At 44.2% G+C, this 16,340-nt stretch overlaps 1 protein-coding gene across 1 annotated transcript; it reads right to left on the reverse strand.

Moving 5' to 3' along the window:
- Positions 1 to 694: 694 nt before the first annotated feature.
- Positions 695 to 8,269, reverse strand: LOC122012170 (mitochondrial adenine nucleotide transporter ADNT1-like). The gene is made up of 8 exons (XM_042568622.1): positions 7,843 to 8,269; positions 6,804 to 6,852; positions 4,966 to 5,129; positions 4,653 to 4,690; positions 2,520 to 2,632; positions 2,302 to 2,415; positions 1,345 to 1,689; positions 695 to 1,224 (listed from the first exon to the last, which is right to left on the reverse strand). Exons 1-8 carry the CDS (start codon positions 8,007 to 8,009, stop codon positions 1,141 to 1,143), a joined length of 1,074 nt encoding a protein of 357 aa, XP_042424556.1. The 5' UTR covers positions 8,010 to 8,269; the 3' UTR covers positions 695 to 1,140.
- Between the last annotated feature and the right edge of the window lie 8,071 nt (positions 8,270 to 16,340).

The raw sequence follows: 16,340 nt of genomic DNA on the forward strand, positions 1-16,340 counted from the left end.
GGGAGAGGAGTTATAAAAATCACAGGGGGGCGAAGGAAGATAAGGATGCGAATCCTAAAACATGTTGCGATTGGTTGGTACCCGCTTGGGTGGATGCCACTGGATCATGCGCAATCTATGAGGTGTCGATTGTGGGGGTAAGCGTACCGCAAGCCGACATCTTCGATTCTTTTCTTCCTTTTTCTTGGACCTCATTTATTTAGCAGAATAGTCGCAGATATTAATTTCCAGTGTGTTTACAAGCCTGAATAATTTTTCTTATTTAGTGGATTGAAAGAATCAAAGATCTTTGATAACAAGATAAAAATATTAAATAAAAATAATTTAATTGAAAGAATCAAAGATCTTTCAAATAGTTTAATTTTAGATTATTTTTCTTTACATTTTTATGAACCAAATTTATAGTTTTCTTTTAAAAACTATTAAATTCTTTGCATTTTATGAGCTAAAAGTATCAAGCAGAGCTGAATAAGTAAATTCAGTAAATTAAACTAAGCCAACTTTTAAAATAAAAAAAAAACAATTAAAGGGCCATCTAAAGGCTAACGTTACCCACTATAAATAGTCCATTTTCAAATAGTTTGTTTTTCAAAAAAAAGAAGATAAAAGTTTAAAAATTTAAAAATGTAGAGACCATGATGAAATATAAAGTCTGCATACTGTTAATATATCACCAGTAAAAGTTTCACAATAATTAAGATTTGATAGTGTGAGAAACACCCACACTACACTTCGCTAACAACAATTTTATGCCCCACGGGGTTATCTCGGCTGGTAAAGGCGTGGAAGTTTGCCACTGAGAACATGGGTTCGAGTCCGCAGGGCAACGGGGATTTATTCCCTATCCCTGTGCAAAAAGTCTCGGCCCACTGCGTACTTGCCACCGAGCTACCGTGATTTACCTCCCTCGTGATGACCCTGGGCAGGGTGCGGCGGGGGCCCTGAGGGCGAGGGTTTCGCCTTTTGCCGCTAACAACAATTTTATTCATCAAGACGATCAAGTCCAGAAACAAGCGTTGAATGTTTCAGTGTCAACTAGGGATGAATACCATTAAGATGGAACATTTCCCTATCTTATAATTCTATGCATAAAACAACAAAAAAGGAACAAGCCTACTTCCAATAGCATTTGGATCTACATCAGTCTGATATTCTCATTTCTACTCCAAGAACATCTTTCACCACCTCGTACGTCACAAATGCAATCGCAATAGACGGCACCACCTGGAAAAAAACGAACACTACCTTAGAACAAAGCTGGAGGATTTGGTTTCAAGATGACACTTTGTTTGTTGAGATAAACAATCTCAGAAAGCTACTGGCATATAGCATGGAAGCACAAACCTTCACGGAATTGGGAACAAGACCCTTGTATAATGCACCGAAGCCTTCATTGTGGACAGTCTTCCTGAAGGCATCGACCATTCCATTATACTCCAAGGGTGCTTTGATCTTCCCATGACCTGTGACAACAGGGGCAGCATCCTTCCAACCCACCATTTGCATTCTTCGCCTGATTACATCAAGAGGGTAGGCAACAGTCTGGCCAACAGTTCCAGCAACTGCTCCGCACGCAAGCCGTGTGACGACACTCAACTCAGAATCTTTGACAATACCATATGGGTTGGTTTTGAGCAACCAGTCCTTCAGAGATTCATAGACAGCAAAGTTGAGACCCACGTACGGAACCTACAAGCCAAAAATATATCACGAGATGTTAGAAAAAAGAAAATTAAAAAACTTAGATATTGAAAAATAAGTTTTAGGTAACCTTTTTCATATAAAGAGGAACAGATTTGAAACCATGCTGAATGGCCAGTGTTTATAAACATAGGTTATCACTGTATTAAAAAGGATGCAGATTTTTTACTGTTTTTGCTATCTTCTTGCACATGCGATTGGACTGACCAGTTTAAATTAGGAATGAGTACAGGATTGTTCTTTTCCCATATTAGAACCAGGAGGGAATTTCTTCAAATAGAGATCATTCAAATTTATTAAAAAAAAGCACGAAATGTGGACATTTTGTGAAAACTCAAGGAATAGGCTTTCGGATAACATTAGGAGAGGACAGTAACAGAGTAATTTAAGTTGTTCGCAATATTTAAATAAAAAATTAAACATCCAGAAGAAGCAAAGCATGGAATAGCCAGATTAAAGGAAAACAGGATCAAATTTTTTTCCTTCAAAATAATCAAACTATTGTAATGACTTTGCTAAAGCCATGTCAATTGTGCCGCATGTATATGTGGCACATATATGTATTTGTTATCACTAGTGGCATAGTAAATAGAAACATACCACTCCAATGACTGATGGGAGCCAGCCTTTGTAAAGAGCTCGAAAACCTTCTTGCCTATACACAGATCCTAAAGCATGAAACATTCCTCGGTACTGGTAAGGGGATTTTTCACTCTGCATAATTAACAAGCCAAGAGGATGAGCAATAATACCAATCAAACTCATTGCTGATTGCAAATCTTAATAAAGAAGAGTAACTAGTTGAAGATAAAGAGCACCTGCACAGTGATTCTGCCACGAACCATGTCCATAGGATAAGTAGCAGACATTGCAATAATTCCAGCACAAGCACCCGCTCCAAGCCGCAAAACAGGCGTAAGCTGAGCATCTTCTGCAAGAATTGCACATACTATAAGAAACATACTGATAATTTACTGTTTTATTATAACGAAGAATAATAATATTACAACAGAATAATAGAAAACTCAAATATTCTTTTTTCCACGGTTGTGAGAAGAGCATCTTTTATTTTTGATTTTGTTTCATCCAGACGTATCCACTCCAACTAGTGGTGTTTTAAAACCAGACTCAACCAGCCAAATCAATCAAATAATCTTGGAAACAAAGGCCAATTCGACCCAGTTGAAATGATAGAAAATACCTGGCTGAACCCAATTTTTGACCAGTTGAACCAAAAAAAACTGACATAGTCGTGGATGACGCAACCCTATACTGGTTCCAAAACATCGCAAAGAAATGGGGAAAAAGTTTTGAAAGAGAATTGATCTTGTTTTATATGTCAATGGATTTGTCCCACAAACAGAAAAATAGCATCAAAAGACAATGTCCAAGGGAAAAAAGATACACAGTAAAGTTTGAATCTTTTGGATTTTTTGTGAGCAAGGTGAATGAATTAACTTCAGCTGAGAGGATCGTATACTCGCAAGGGAGAAAAATTAAACATGCCCTAAAAACCTAAAACATAGGCAACCAACTGAAGGAATAATGCAAGTATGCAGGTAAATAATGTTTCAAGATAACTTGATAACTATTGAAGAATAACTGGACAAGTGAGTGAAATACAAATTTCAGTGAAACATGTGGGACACATTGGAAAATTGGCATCAACCATCAATGCAGAAGAATATATGGATGGATATCCATACAGTTCCCCCTTAATCAGTTTGGCTTTGGTAAACAGAACCAATTAGGTACAATGTTGCCATACAATATAAATCATACTATCCAACTACAAAGATGCATGAATAGGTGTCCATATTGTTCCCTCCTTGATCTGGTTAGCTTCAGCAAACACAACCAACCCTTAAATACAAATCTATTACCATGTTGTAATCTTCTATTGCATATAGAAGTACAGGCAGCAATTAAAAGCACATTTAGTGAATAAAAGTGCAATTATTTAATGGAAAAAAAAAAGAGAAAGCAACTGAGATACAACAACGATAACAGTGTGAAATAGAATGTTGAGACTTATTCCTTCAAAGATACTACCCATTATCTGGATCTGAAAACATAGATGCACATCTGTATGTGTGTGACATTCCCTTATTAAGTAAATTAAACAGTAGCACTATTTGATTCCAATAATAGGATACCATCCTAGATAAATGATGTACAACCCAAACTGAAAGAAGTCAGTTCTTGTTAGACATTTGTCTACTGGTCTTTGAAGTTCACATACATAATTGACCTAGAGTGGGTATGCAATACTTTTATCAAATTGTATTAACATTCTCTTTATTACCAATTGTAGTAAATAATAGCGAATCAACAAGAAGTCCTTGTCAAACCAAATACCTATTTCTCTTTCTGTAGAAATAGCTTTAGTGATTCTACATATTATAATTTCCAAACACAATCAAGTTAGTCAGAGTTCTCGGGATGAAAGTATCAATAAAATAGAGAACACAGAGGTAAAAGGCCAAAAGTTACACTTATTTTAGATCATCAAAGGTATAAATAAAGTTGTGTCATCTTAAGCAATCCTTACCTAAGAGCTTCAACTTCAGGCAAGAGTAATCAAGAGATTTTATGTCACAGAATTTATTTCACACTTTTGGCTTGGTGTTCCGTCTTTGATTTTTACCACACTTTACTTGGTTTCATGCGCAAGCCTTTCAGTTGCCAATCTGACTTGCACGTGATTAGAATAACACAGTATAATTTGCCCTTTCCCAAAGTTTAAGCTTTTCAGACGGGGGAATATGGGTAATTCGATTAAATCTAACGAAGTGAACACCTTAACATGTGTGAAATATGCGAGCTCAGAGAATCCAAACAAAAGCAGTTTGTTTCTTAAAGCGGTATTCTCAAATGAGAAATATTAGCAGTGAAAGAAATTGGAGAGAAAAAAAAAACAAAGAATGGCACAACAGGAAAGAGAATGATACCGTTGCCAGACTGCTGCCGATAAAACCACAGAATTCCACTGCAATAGAATTAAAATTTGTGTAAGTACAGGATTAGAACAATTAGCACTGCTTAGTTGAAAAAAAGACACGACAAAAACATCAACACCAAAACAAAGCTAGCTTCCCGGACACAACAAAAACATCAATAATAATAAGCCTTGCTGATATATATACAGTAGCTTGAGGGAAAAGGTGTAAACTACTTGTTATCTAGAATCTTCATATGGCACAGTATCATGTAATTTCTCATTGAAGTATTGATTATATGGGAACGATAAAAATATAGAAATACCTTGAAGCTTGTTCATAGCTAAAGAATTTAACAGCAGAATTTGGGACGATACGTGCACAGTTGGTTCCATTGCCTTTAAATAGCCCTCGGAAACCCTCTGATTTCCAAATGAACTTGAGCCCTTGAATCGTTCCATTATACTGAATATTGTGAGGATTTTGCACCTGCATGCAGTCAGCTTTATTCAGTTAAACACACTAGTTTACATAAATACAAAGGCGGCCAGCTAACAAAAGCAAAGATTGTTCTCAAGTCCAGACCATTTTCATTTCTAGGATATCTACAGATTAATTATTAGATTATTCCATTTTACATTATCAATTATTCAATTAGACTAATTTTTTTTTATGGATTGATTTTCAAAATGAAATTTAATTGTAGAAAAAAAAACAATGAATCACATATAGCCAGACTGTTTATAAGAAGATTGTTAAATTATGCAGATTATCTATGTCCATCGTATGTGATATGGATATCAATTTGTTGGTATTTTTGAAAACCCATATGAAAGTATTCAACGTCCAACTAAATTTGATCAATCAATTGAAGGTAAAATTAAGGATGTCAGCCATAGTCAAGTAATTTACTTGGGTGACTAGTTGGTAAAAAACCAGAAATTCAAGACTCTTTATTTATCATTATTGACTCTCAATCATTGATCTGATTGCCTTGCTTATTGATAATCCATTCGAGCATTAGAGAGTTTCATTAAGTGTATTCAAGAGTTATTTACTATATTAGAAGAAAATACACTGAAAATTATTATAAAATATAATTTGATGTATTTGGTAACAGAAATAGTCTTTTTTATTATTTTTACATGTATATTTGGTATCCTTTTCTCCTTCCTCGTACCCTTTGCATTGTGAGATCATCAACTACAACATGTGGTTGCACTATGTCAGCTACACACAGTGTAGATTTCAAGAAATGGTCATACATGCTTGCATTATGCCCATGTGTTCAAGTTCTTTATCATATAGGAACTCTTGCGAGTCCCCTAATATTCCATACAGATTTTTTAACTGCTGATGCATCTGACAAAATAAAACTCCACAAAACCAATCAGAACTAGCAAAGTTCTTCTTGTTGTGATACTTAATTTGAATCATATCTGATGACTAATAAGGAGAGCAGGAAGCTAAGTACATTGGATTCAATAATAATAAACGGCTGGTACTGCCCCAGATATTGCTTCTAAGTACTTACATAATAATAGGATTAGGACCAATAATTTAGTGATGGCCTGGACTTCTGACAACCGTACTAAGACACTGTTTTACTATGTCAAGCATTCCTAATATATCATATTTCTCCCATGAGTTTTGGACGGTATATTCTCAACTGCCCAACAATGCCTATATTATCATGATGTTGATTGTATAATTCAAAAAGCAGTTTAATGGTTCTAATTTGCAACCAAGTTACCAAATGGTACTTTTATGAATTACGATCAAGTTGGCAAAGAGGAAAAAAACATTCAAGGAGGCATGCATTATTTACATTCCAATAAATTGGAATTTGAATTGTTAAAAAAAAGTGAATCATTTATTTCTTTCTTCAATCTCAGTCCTTCATACATCACGCTTCTAACTTTCTGGCTTCTGCTGTAATGTGTTAAAACTTAGATTATTGATTCAGTTTTCAGGTACCAAATAATCAAATGTGTTGAAAAAAATCGATTTTCTATATTCAAACAAGATCTCGAAAAAAAGAGTAAGTTCGGAAACTTCACCATAAACAAAGCCAAAAAGGACTAGATAATCTAAATCATGTCATATTTTCAACATCCATAAAAGGAAAAAAACAACAAAAAACAGATGAAAAGGAAACTTTACCTGAAGTAAAATTTTTAGCCTCTCCAGTGGAGCGACAGCAGTCCTTGATCTGCAAACATTTTGCTATCAGATGCCAATTCGTCTTTACATTAGTAGAATAAATAATAGCATACCATCAAATCTACTAAAACAACTCCTGAAGAAGAAAAAAACTTGAAAAAATAAAATTGCAAGTCATATTAGCGAGGAAAAAATAAAGGTCAGTCTTTATTAGATTGAATTGTTCTGTTTACTTATATTAAGTCAAGTATTTAAGGGCATGAATTTTTGGTCTATTCTCCATGGACTACTGCATGGAAAAGTCATTGAGATATATGTTTTTGAAGAGCTGAAAAAGTGAAATACAAGTAACCATTGACTCTGTTGCATTAACACTTTGTTGTAATTCCTTTGAATGCCTACTTTGAACAAGAATACCAGTGAATAATGGTACTATGGACACAGGTTCTAAAGCTAAATGGAGCGTACAAAGAAATTTAAATTTACTCAGGAATTATGTCATGCATAAGAGAGAAAATGCGAGATTAGATGAGAATGGAAAGGAAAATTATATTCTCAAACCACCCTATCCATGGAATCTGAAACACTTACACGCCATACTTTCGCAAACAAGCGGGAAAATCCCACATAAAGAACATGCAATATTTACTGCTGTACTGATTACAGTTGTTTATCTTTGATGTATACGGAATCATTTACGGACAATATATTCTTAGTTCTTCAAGGTTGTCTTCCAACTTCTCTATGAGGATTAGGGATCTAACGAGCCTTAAAGAAACTCCTACTAACAGATACTCAAGCTATAGTATAATCCAAATTATTTTTACCGGGGACAGCATGCAAGAATTAATCTATACGTGAAAGTATTATCCAAAAAAATAAAAGCTAGAATATCATTAATCGCAACAATACCAAAGGAAATTAAAAAGAAACACAGAAACAATGCTGCAGATAATGCTTGGAAATGACCTTTTTGTAAAGGATAAAACGTAGCTTTTGCAACAATTAACCTAAAGAGACAGCAGATGAGTCAACTCACACTCCTCCGGCGACACCTCCTGCAACAAGAGATTTGCAGATACTAAGGATCGCGTGGCCAGGTGCCTTGACGCCCTCCCTCGCGAACTTTGCCTCCTCCGCCAGGTTCACGATCGTATTGACCGCCGACTCCCCCGTACTCTTTCCAACCACATCCTCCGATGCCATAGAACGTACCCTGGCCAACTGGGAACCTCGACCTGACAGCGAGCAGACGAGAGAGTAGGCTCGGATTCAAAGAGGGAGGTCAGGTTGCGGCCGACTCCGATCTCTATAAACGCCGATGATGGCGGAGGGCAGAAGCAGCTGGGACTGGTAGTCTGGGAAGGCGTCGGGCCACTTGGCGGCGGCGCTTGTCTACCTGAAGGAGGGGGGTCAAGCGAGAAGGGATCGAATCGTCTCAGCCCTTCCTCCTATTTAAACATCTCCTTTGTTGTTGGGGGAATTGAGTCAACAGACACAAAACCTAATTATTGGTTCAAATTACCATTCTACCCTAGCAATTTGGATAGTTTAAATTTCATTAAATTAATTGAAACAAAATTGACACCTCATAATTTAATCCTCTAATTTTTAGAAAACTCTCAATTGGATAGAGAGGAAAGTGACCTTGCAAGAGCACAATTTCCAAAATCCAATTTCCCTCCCCTTTTTGAAAAAAAAAAAAAAATAGTGGTGACCAGTGAGGAAGAGGATAAATTTGAAAAAAAAAAAAACAGAGAGAGAATAAATTAGTGGATTACATCATTTGAGATAAAACAAGTAGCCTACCTTTGGCTTCTTATGTAAAGATTCCATCCACAAATTGTAAATGGCATCAAATACGTTTGTGTAGTAGAATTGAAATAATGTGGCATAGATTTAGCCAGGAATTATTATTCTTTATCAAATAATTATTTTTGATAAAACTTTATAATCATAAGAAATCATATGTATTGTTTTTTAAAGCTATTCATCCCATTAAAATTCATTTTGTTATAATTGATGCGATGATAATAAAGAGCCTCACTATATGGAAGATAGCTATCACGGTAGAGGTCAAAATCAAGACGGTCAATGTTCAGATATCATCGACCAGTTGAGCGACCATGCCCTGACCGGGGGAGAAGGTTCTGGTCTGATCGCGCATTCAACACGGGGGAGGTGTCAAATGATCGACGCTTAATAAATTATTGAACGCCAAATGGAGGAGGAGACGAGGCGCAGAAGCCGGGCCAAGTGGCTACCCCGCTCGCCCAGACAGCAAAGTCTGATATGGGCAGAGTTCAACTTCAACCGAGCAGCTACCCCGCTCGGAACTTCAGTCGAGCGGACACACGCGCAGGAGTAGCGAGGTTATGGTCGACCAGACGGGACACCAGAACGACGAAATTCCAATCGAGCGGTCAACCCGCTCGGCCTAGCAGTACACTCCCTCTGATATGCATCGACATCTTTTTGGGAGTTGGTGTCGCCAACACCGGGCATGAATAGCCAGAAGATCATACGGCAAAAGCTTTCACTATCACTTCAAAGATATGTTTGGCTTGTTAAGGTACTGTGTTAGGGGCATTTTATCGATAAGTCTTTTCAAAAGGAACTAGGGGAAGTGTGTCTATCTTGGGGCGCGTGCACGCGCGCTACAGAAGCTCTATATAAAGGGGGATCTAAGCATCGGCTTAGGTACGTAATACATGCGATATTTACTATTTGTGCTACAGTCTTCTTGTTGCTCCGCATTATACTTCATCGTCGGTGACTGACTTGAGTGTCAAAGGGCCAACGTCGAGGACCCATTCCCTGGCTTGGCATTAAAGTCATCTTTGTTGTAGGTCGGAGTGGAGTCCACAGGAGGTCAATGGGAGCGTCACATCCCCGGCTTTCCATCTCTTCGACTTTCGGACAGGATCACATTTGGCGTCGTCTGTGGGAACTTAACCTGCATCCAAGCTAAGAAGATAGAGGACACTGGATGACACACCACCGTAACGCTCACCCAGGAAGAGCTCGACATGCTTGTGCAAGCTCGAACGGCAAAGATGATCGAGCAGTAAAAAACAAGCGTTAGCTGATCGACAAACACCGCAGCCTGCGACATCGGCAGCCAGGAGACGAGCGGGGCAAGAAGACCGAGAGGAGCAAATATCCGTATGGGGGCAGAATAGAAGGCCAACTGGCATATAGGGGGAAGCGCCGCCCACGCCAATCCTCTTCCATCGTGCCTTATTCCAAACCCCCTTAGAAATAGCCCAGGCGAATCAAGAACGGGGATCATCTTCGGACGACGCGCTCGTTTAGGATGCGTGAAAAGGCAAGGCGCCCCGAAACAACGTGCCGTCCGAATAGATCAATCGATAATTCTCCAAGGAGATCTTACAAGACCCTCTGCCCAAACACTATACCCCGCTGGCGATCGGGACATACGATGGATCAACCGATCCATATGATCATCTGAATAGGTTCGATAATGAAGTCACGATTCACCAGTATACAGATGGGATGAAGTGCCGAGTCTTTCTCACTATACTTTCCAGATCGGTGCAGCGTTGGTTCAGACGATTACCGGACAGATCTATACGTAGTTTCAAGGACTTCCGAGCTGCATTCTTACACAATTTCACCAATAGCCGATGCTATCTGATCCTGTCCGAATCAGGAGTCAAGGGACGCTGGGCACGTGGCGTTTCCTGCGGAATCCTCGAATGCTCCGGTGAACCTGCAACAAAACCGGGCCGGGAGGGGTGTCCCGGCGACGGCCCTCCGACGCTCAAGTCAGGCGAGGAATAACAAAAAGGTGGTTCCCAAATCAAGATTTTTCATACCTCCGGTGAAGAAATGGAGGCCTTATATAGACCTTTGGAGGAGACCCGAATGCCCCGGTCAAATCAACAACATGCCTTTGACCATGCTCAAGTATGGGTCTGTCAGAAGGGCCATGCCCAAATATGGATCTATCAGGAAGATGTTCATGAGACCATACTGCTACTGTACCGACCATTTCACGATGTGACGGCGAGATCCTCCATCGTGCGATTTTGTGTACGGCCTAATCATCAGACATGCTCCTGCTAACATCCTAGATCCAGGGCCGAGCGGATGAGCCGCTCGGCTACCTTTTACCCTCGCCCATATTTCTGCCGAGCGAACTCCCGCTCGGCCCTTATGCTTCTGCCGAGCGGACTACCGCTCGGCCCTTCGATCTCCCAGCCTTGACGTCGGAAACCCAAGCCCTTGGATGGGTTAACTCTAGCTCCGCTCGGACCTACCCCAGCTGCTCGGCTCGCTTAGTTAGCCTACCCTGGGTCTACTGCCGGATCACTTGCCTTCCCTTCAAGTCTAGTCGAAGGAGGCAGTAAGTCCGACTGACTGGACTGCGTGTCCGAGCGGGTAGTCGTCGCCTATAATATTCTTTGAGCCGTTCGGTCCTTACATCAGGTTAGGCCGTTCGGCTATTCAATTGGGATGCCTTGTCGTTCCAGATAAATGTTTATTCGCCTGCATTTCCCGAAAATCGCGCAAAATCTTTCTCATTAAATCACAGCATGCGCGGTATGACGCGCATTAATTGCACTCGGTGACAGAGCGCCACGTGTCGATCCTGGTGTGGCGGCGACGTCACTTACGAGGGGATGCGCCCGTTTGAAATGGACGGCCCGATGGCGTCCTTGTTTCTCGTGCCCTGGATCGGACGGTGGAGGCTGACCTGCCTCTGCAGTATAAAGTCTTCCTCTCCTTCCTTCGCCGCACGCTTGTTTGCGTGTTGCCTTCTGTTCCATTCCATTGCTGCGGCCTCCGGCGATCTAGTGTCTGGGTTTAGGCGGCGATCCCCTCATCGGTGATTCTTCCGACCTCTTTCCTTCCCCGTGAGTCCTCTGCCTTCACTTATTAGGTTTTTCCTGCTCCTTTCGCCCCTTTCCTTCCCCTTTCTTCAATTTCTCGCCATTCTTCCGCTTTTCTGAGATGGCAAGCTCCTCCGCACCCGCTGGTAGCGCTCTGGGCCCTTGGTACTTGACCATGGAGAGCCGATTCGATGAGGAGCACGCCCGGCGCCTCATCCGGACATATGAGCTTCCTGATGACCACGAAATAATCCTAGCCGACGCGACCGATCGGCCACATGACCCGCCGACCGGCTCTATTTGTCTCTTTTTAGACCAATTCCAGGGCGGCCTCAGATTTCCCACTCATTCTTTTATTTTGGAAGTTTGCAACTACTTCCGCATCCCGCTCGGCCAGCTTGTGCCGAATTCCTTTAGGTTGCTGAGCGGGATGGTCGTCCTCTTTAAGTTGCACAGCATTCCTCTCGACCCTAAGATATTCCATTTCTTCTTCTACCCCAAACAATCAGAACCGGGCACTTTTATCTTCCAAAGCAGAATAGGCTTCAAGTTTTTTGATAACATGCCGACCTCCAACAAGCATTGGAAGGAGTTCTTCTTTTACATTCGACTCCCCGATCGGCCAGCATTCCGAACTAAATGGCAAACTGCTGTGCCGACCCAGCCGGAGCTCGGCAAATTCAGAAGCAACCCGGCCTACCTTCATGCGGCCAACTGGTTATCTGGTCAGCGGTACAAAATTGACCAGCTGCTGCTCAAAGGGGTCTTGTACATTTTTGGGTTGTCTCCCGTTCGGGCCAATCTCCCATACCGCATGGGTAAGGATTCTTCATTCCCTTCGCTTTTTTTGTCTAACTGATTTTAATTTTTTCCCCTGCAGCTGAAGTCATGTGGCGCTCTAAGGCTACTGCTCATTTGAAACTGAAGTCCAATGAGATTGAAGCGGCCACCAAAAAGGAGCTCGCCGAGCGGGGTCTTATCCCTAGCCGCCCGGCAGGTACAGGAGAGGGAGGGGCACAGTCCGCCCCTGAAACAGAAGCTGCCTCTTCCGATTCTGCGGCGGTTGAGGCGGAAATCGATCCTGTTTCCTCGGCTCCCGCCGAGTTGGGCGTTCCGCATGTCGAGGATCCCCCATTGGAGATGCGGCGGAAACGTCGAAGAGACCTGAACCCTCCGCCGACCCAGGAGGAGGGACTACAAGCGCCGATCGGCGTGACTTCGCCCGACCGCACGCCATCACAGATCGGGACCCCTATGGCGTCGCCACCGGCACAGCCTTCTGGTTCTCCTCCCCGGACTCGTCGTCGCCTGCGACGGTTCGGCGAAACTTCCACTATAGGGGAGTCTTCGGGCCAGGCTACCGCAGCTGCCGAAGCGGCGTCCGGCCATCCAACCATCAAGACCACCCTCCGATTCCCATCGGAGGAGAAATAACCTTGACGGGTCCGCTCGCCAAGCTCTTCGAGGACGCCCAGATTCAGGCGGCCCTGATGACGCCCAAGCAGCTCGGCGATAATAATATGCAGCAGGCGACGCAGGTAAACCCATCTTCATTCCCGTGTCATGCTATTGTTTGATTCCTGATATTATTATTTCCCTTACAGCGCTGGGCTGAACAAATTGCCACTAGCCGTCGGCTGGCCGAGTTAGAGGGCCTTCTGGAAAAACTTCAAGTGTCGGAAGGTTCCACGGCCGAGCGGGAGAAACGAATCCTCGAGGCCGAACAGAAAAAGGCTGCCGACCTGGCTAATGAGGTGGCCAGGCTAGAGGCCTTGGTGAAGAAGCGCGACAAAGAGGTGAAGCGCGCTGGTAGCCGGAAGAGGCAGGCGATCGCTGACCTGGACAAAATGAAAGTGGAGGTCCGTGCGCTAGGTCAACAATCCAAGGATCTGGAGGCCCAGCTGAACGCCGAACAGGAGGCCCGTTCGGCCGAACGCACAAAGGCTGAAGCAAACTTGAAGGCCCTCCAAGATTCTTTAACTGGCTCCCGGGCGGTCCTCAAAAAATATAAGGAGGAAGAACCGAGTCGCCTGGCTGCAGCGCGCCAAGAATACCTTCAGTCAGAGAGGTTCGGCGTAAAGTTTGGGGGCCACATCTCTTCTACTTTCGCCGAGGCGGTTAAGGTCACCGTGGCGTATCTGAAGAAGAGCGGCCACCTTCCTGAAGGCATGCATATTCCCGCCTCCGACCTGACGGCCCTGCTTGATGATATCCCCGATGCTTTCTTTAATTTCGAGGACCCGGAGTGATGTGCGTCATTTAAGCACTCTTTGTATTTCATCCGCTGGGCGGATGTTAAATTTTTGTAATTGCCGCTCGGCGCAACGGCCTTTGTTAAAATTGTTTACCCTTCATTGCCTTTGTATTCTTGGTGCTCGTTCGTAGAGTCAGTTAAGCTCTATTCGTTTAAATCGCTTAGAGGATTCACACTGCTTGTATTCAGCAAATGCCAAGTGTTGGCAAACTGAAAACCGGTCGGTGAGGCTCTCGATGTCTAACGACAGTTTGTCGGTCTCGAGACTACACTCCCGACGGCACGGGGTCTTCCCATCGAGCGTTTGGCTCGGTCCACATCCTCCCGGCCGAACAGCTCGGGGGTCTTCGGCATCGAGCCCGTGGCTCGGACATAATCCTCCCGGCCGATCGGCTCGGGGGTCTTCGGCATCGAGCCCGTGGCTCGGACATAATCCTCCCGGCCGATCGGCTCGAGGGTCTTCGGCATCGAGCCCGTGGCTCGGACATAATCCTCCCGGCCGAACGGCTCGAGGGCCTTCGGTGATAACGCGACCTCGAACGGGGGAGAGAATATATGATATGCTGGACCTCGAACGCGACCTCGCCGGTCCGACTGCGTCCCAACTCTTGGTCGGTCGCCCGGCGGTTTATAGTCGCCGGTCCGACTGCGTCCCGACTCTTGGTCGGTCGCCCGGCGGTTTATAGTCGCCGTTCCGACTGCGTCCCGACTCTTGGTCGGTCGCCCGGCGGTTTATAGTCGCCGGTCCGACTGCGTCCCGACTCTTGGTCGGTCGCCCGGCGGTTTATAGTCGCCGTTCCATTGCGTCCGACTCTTGGTCGGTCCGTGATTTATAGTCGCCGGTCCGATTGCGTCCCGACTCTTGGTCGGTCGCCCGGGATTGTCGCCGGTCCGACTGCGTCCCGACTCTTGGTCGATCGCCCGTGATTTATAGTCGCCGGTCCATTGCGTCCGACTCTTGGTCGGTCGCGGCGGTTTATAGTCGCGGTCCATTGCGTCCGACTCTTGGTGATCGCCCGTGATTTATAGTCGCCGGTGCGTCCCGACTCTTGGTCGGTCGCCCGGCGGTTTATAGTCGCCGGTCCGACTCTCGATTTTTAACGATGGTGCTCGTCGGTCTTCAAGTGAGACTATATACCCGGCCGAACGGCTCGGGCCTTCACATCGAGCGCTTGGCTCGTATATAATCCTCCCTGAGGTAGTCTCGGCTATAATGTACCTGGCCGAGCGGCTCGGGCATTCGCTCCTAGGCAATAACCTCCCTCTATCACCCTGAACAGCGCAGGGTTTTAGTTTCCCATCCTGCCATAATAGTATGCAGCCCGGCCGAGCGGCCTGGGGTCTTCTAGGCGACGATGCTTATGTTCTATACGCAGCCCGGCCGAGCGGCCTGGGGTCTTCTAGTGCTGATGATCTGGTCTTATTTCTGCTCCTCGGATTTTTCATTTCTGCATTTTCAATAATCAGTCGAAAAATGTACACGTAGTGGTTTACAGTGATACCCCTTTCACCCCGCCCGGTAAGGCTGGAGGTGGTTCGCGCTCCACGGCCTATCTAGTTGTCGACCGCCCTCATCTTCCAGATAATACGCGCCCGAGCGGAGCTTTTCGATGATTTTGAAAGGACCTGCCCATGGAGCCTCCAGCTTACCGACGTCGCCGACCGGCTTGGCCTTTTTCCAGACAAGATCGCCGACTTGGAATGCTCTGGGAATGACGCGTCGGTTGTAGTTTTGTTTCATCCGCTGACGATATGCCATCAGCCGAACTGACGCCTTTGCCCTTTCCTCTTCGACCAAATCTAGCTCCATGTTTCTCCGCTCGGCGTTGCCCTCATCGTAGCATTGTATCCGAGCGGATTCAACGCCGACTTCAACCGGGATGACGGCCTCACCGCCATATACCAAATGGAACGGTGTGACTCCCGTCCCTTCTTTCGGCGTCGTCCGGATGGCCCACAAGACGCTCGGCACTTCATCTGGCCAACTTCCTCCCAAATGATCGAGCCGAGCGCGCAGAATACGAAGGATTTCCCGGTTGGCGACTTCAGCTTGACCATTGCTCTGAGGATAGGCCACGGATGTGAAATGTTGCTCAATGCCGTAGCTATTGCACCAATCTTCTAACATTTTCCCTGTGAACTGCCGCCCGTTGTCAGACACTAGTCGGCGGGGGATGCCGAACCGACAAATGATGTGTTGCCAGATGAATTTTTTCACCATTTGTTCCGTAATCTTTGCGAGCGGCTCGGCCTCCACCCACTTGGAGAAGTAATCTACCGCCACTAGTAAAAATTTCCTCTGCCCGGTCGCCATCGGCAATGGACCTACAATATCCATTCCCCACTGATCGAACGGACATGAGATGGTTGATGCCTTCATCTCCTCTGCCGGTCGGTGGGAGAAGTTGTGATACTTCTGGCATGAAA

Source organism: Zingiber officinale, chromosome 8A (assembly GCF_018446385.1).
Source record: "Zingiber officinale cultivar Zhangliang chromosome 8A, Zo_v1.1, whole genome shotgun sequence".
In the NCBI taxonomy this organism is placed as follows: domain Eukaryota; kingdom Viridiplantae; phylum Streptophyta; class Magnoliopsida; order Zingiberales; family Zingiberaceae; genus Zingiber; species Zingiber officinale.

Bases quoted from the DNA above. Each gene is read 5' to 3' on its own strand.
- LOC122012170 (XM_042568622.1), bottom strand. From the start codon at position 8,009: ATGGCATCGGAGGATGTGGTTGGAAAGAGTACGGGGGAGTCGGCGGTC. The intron at 4,691-4,965 runs GTATTTCTATAT...ATTCTATTGCAG, and splicing joins AGCTATGAACAAGCTTCAAG to TGGAATTCTGTGGTTTTATC. The intron at 2,416-2,519 runs GTGCTCTTTATC...TTAATTATGCAG, and splicing joins GTGGCAGAATCACTGTGCAG to AGTGAAAAATCCCCTTACCA.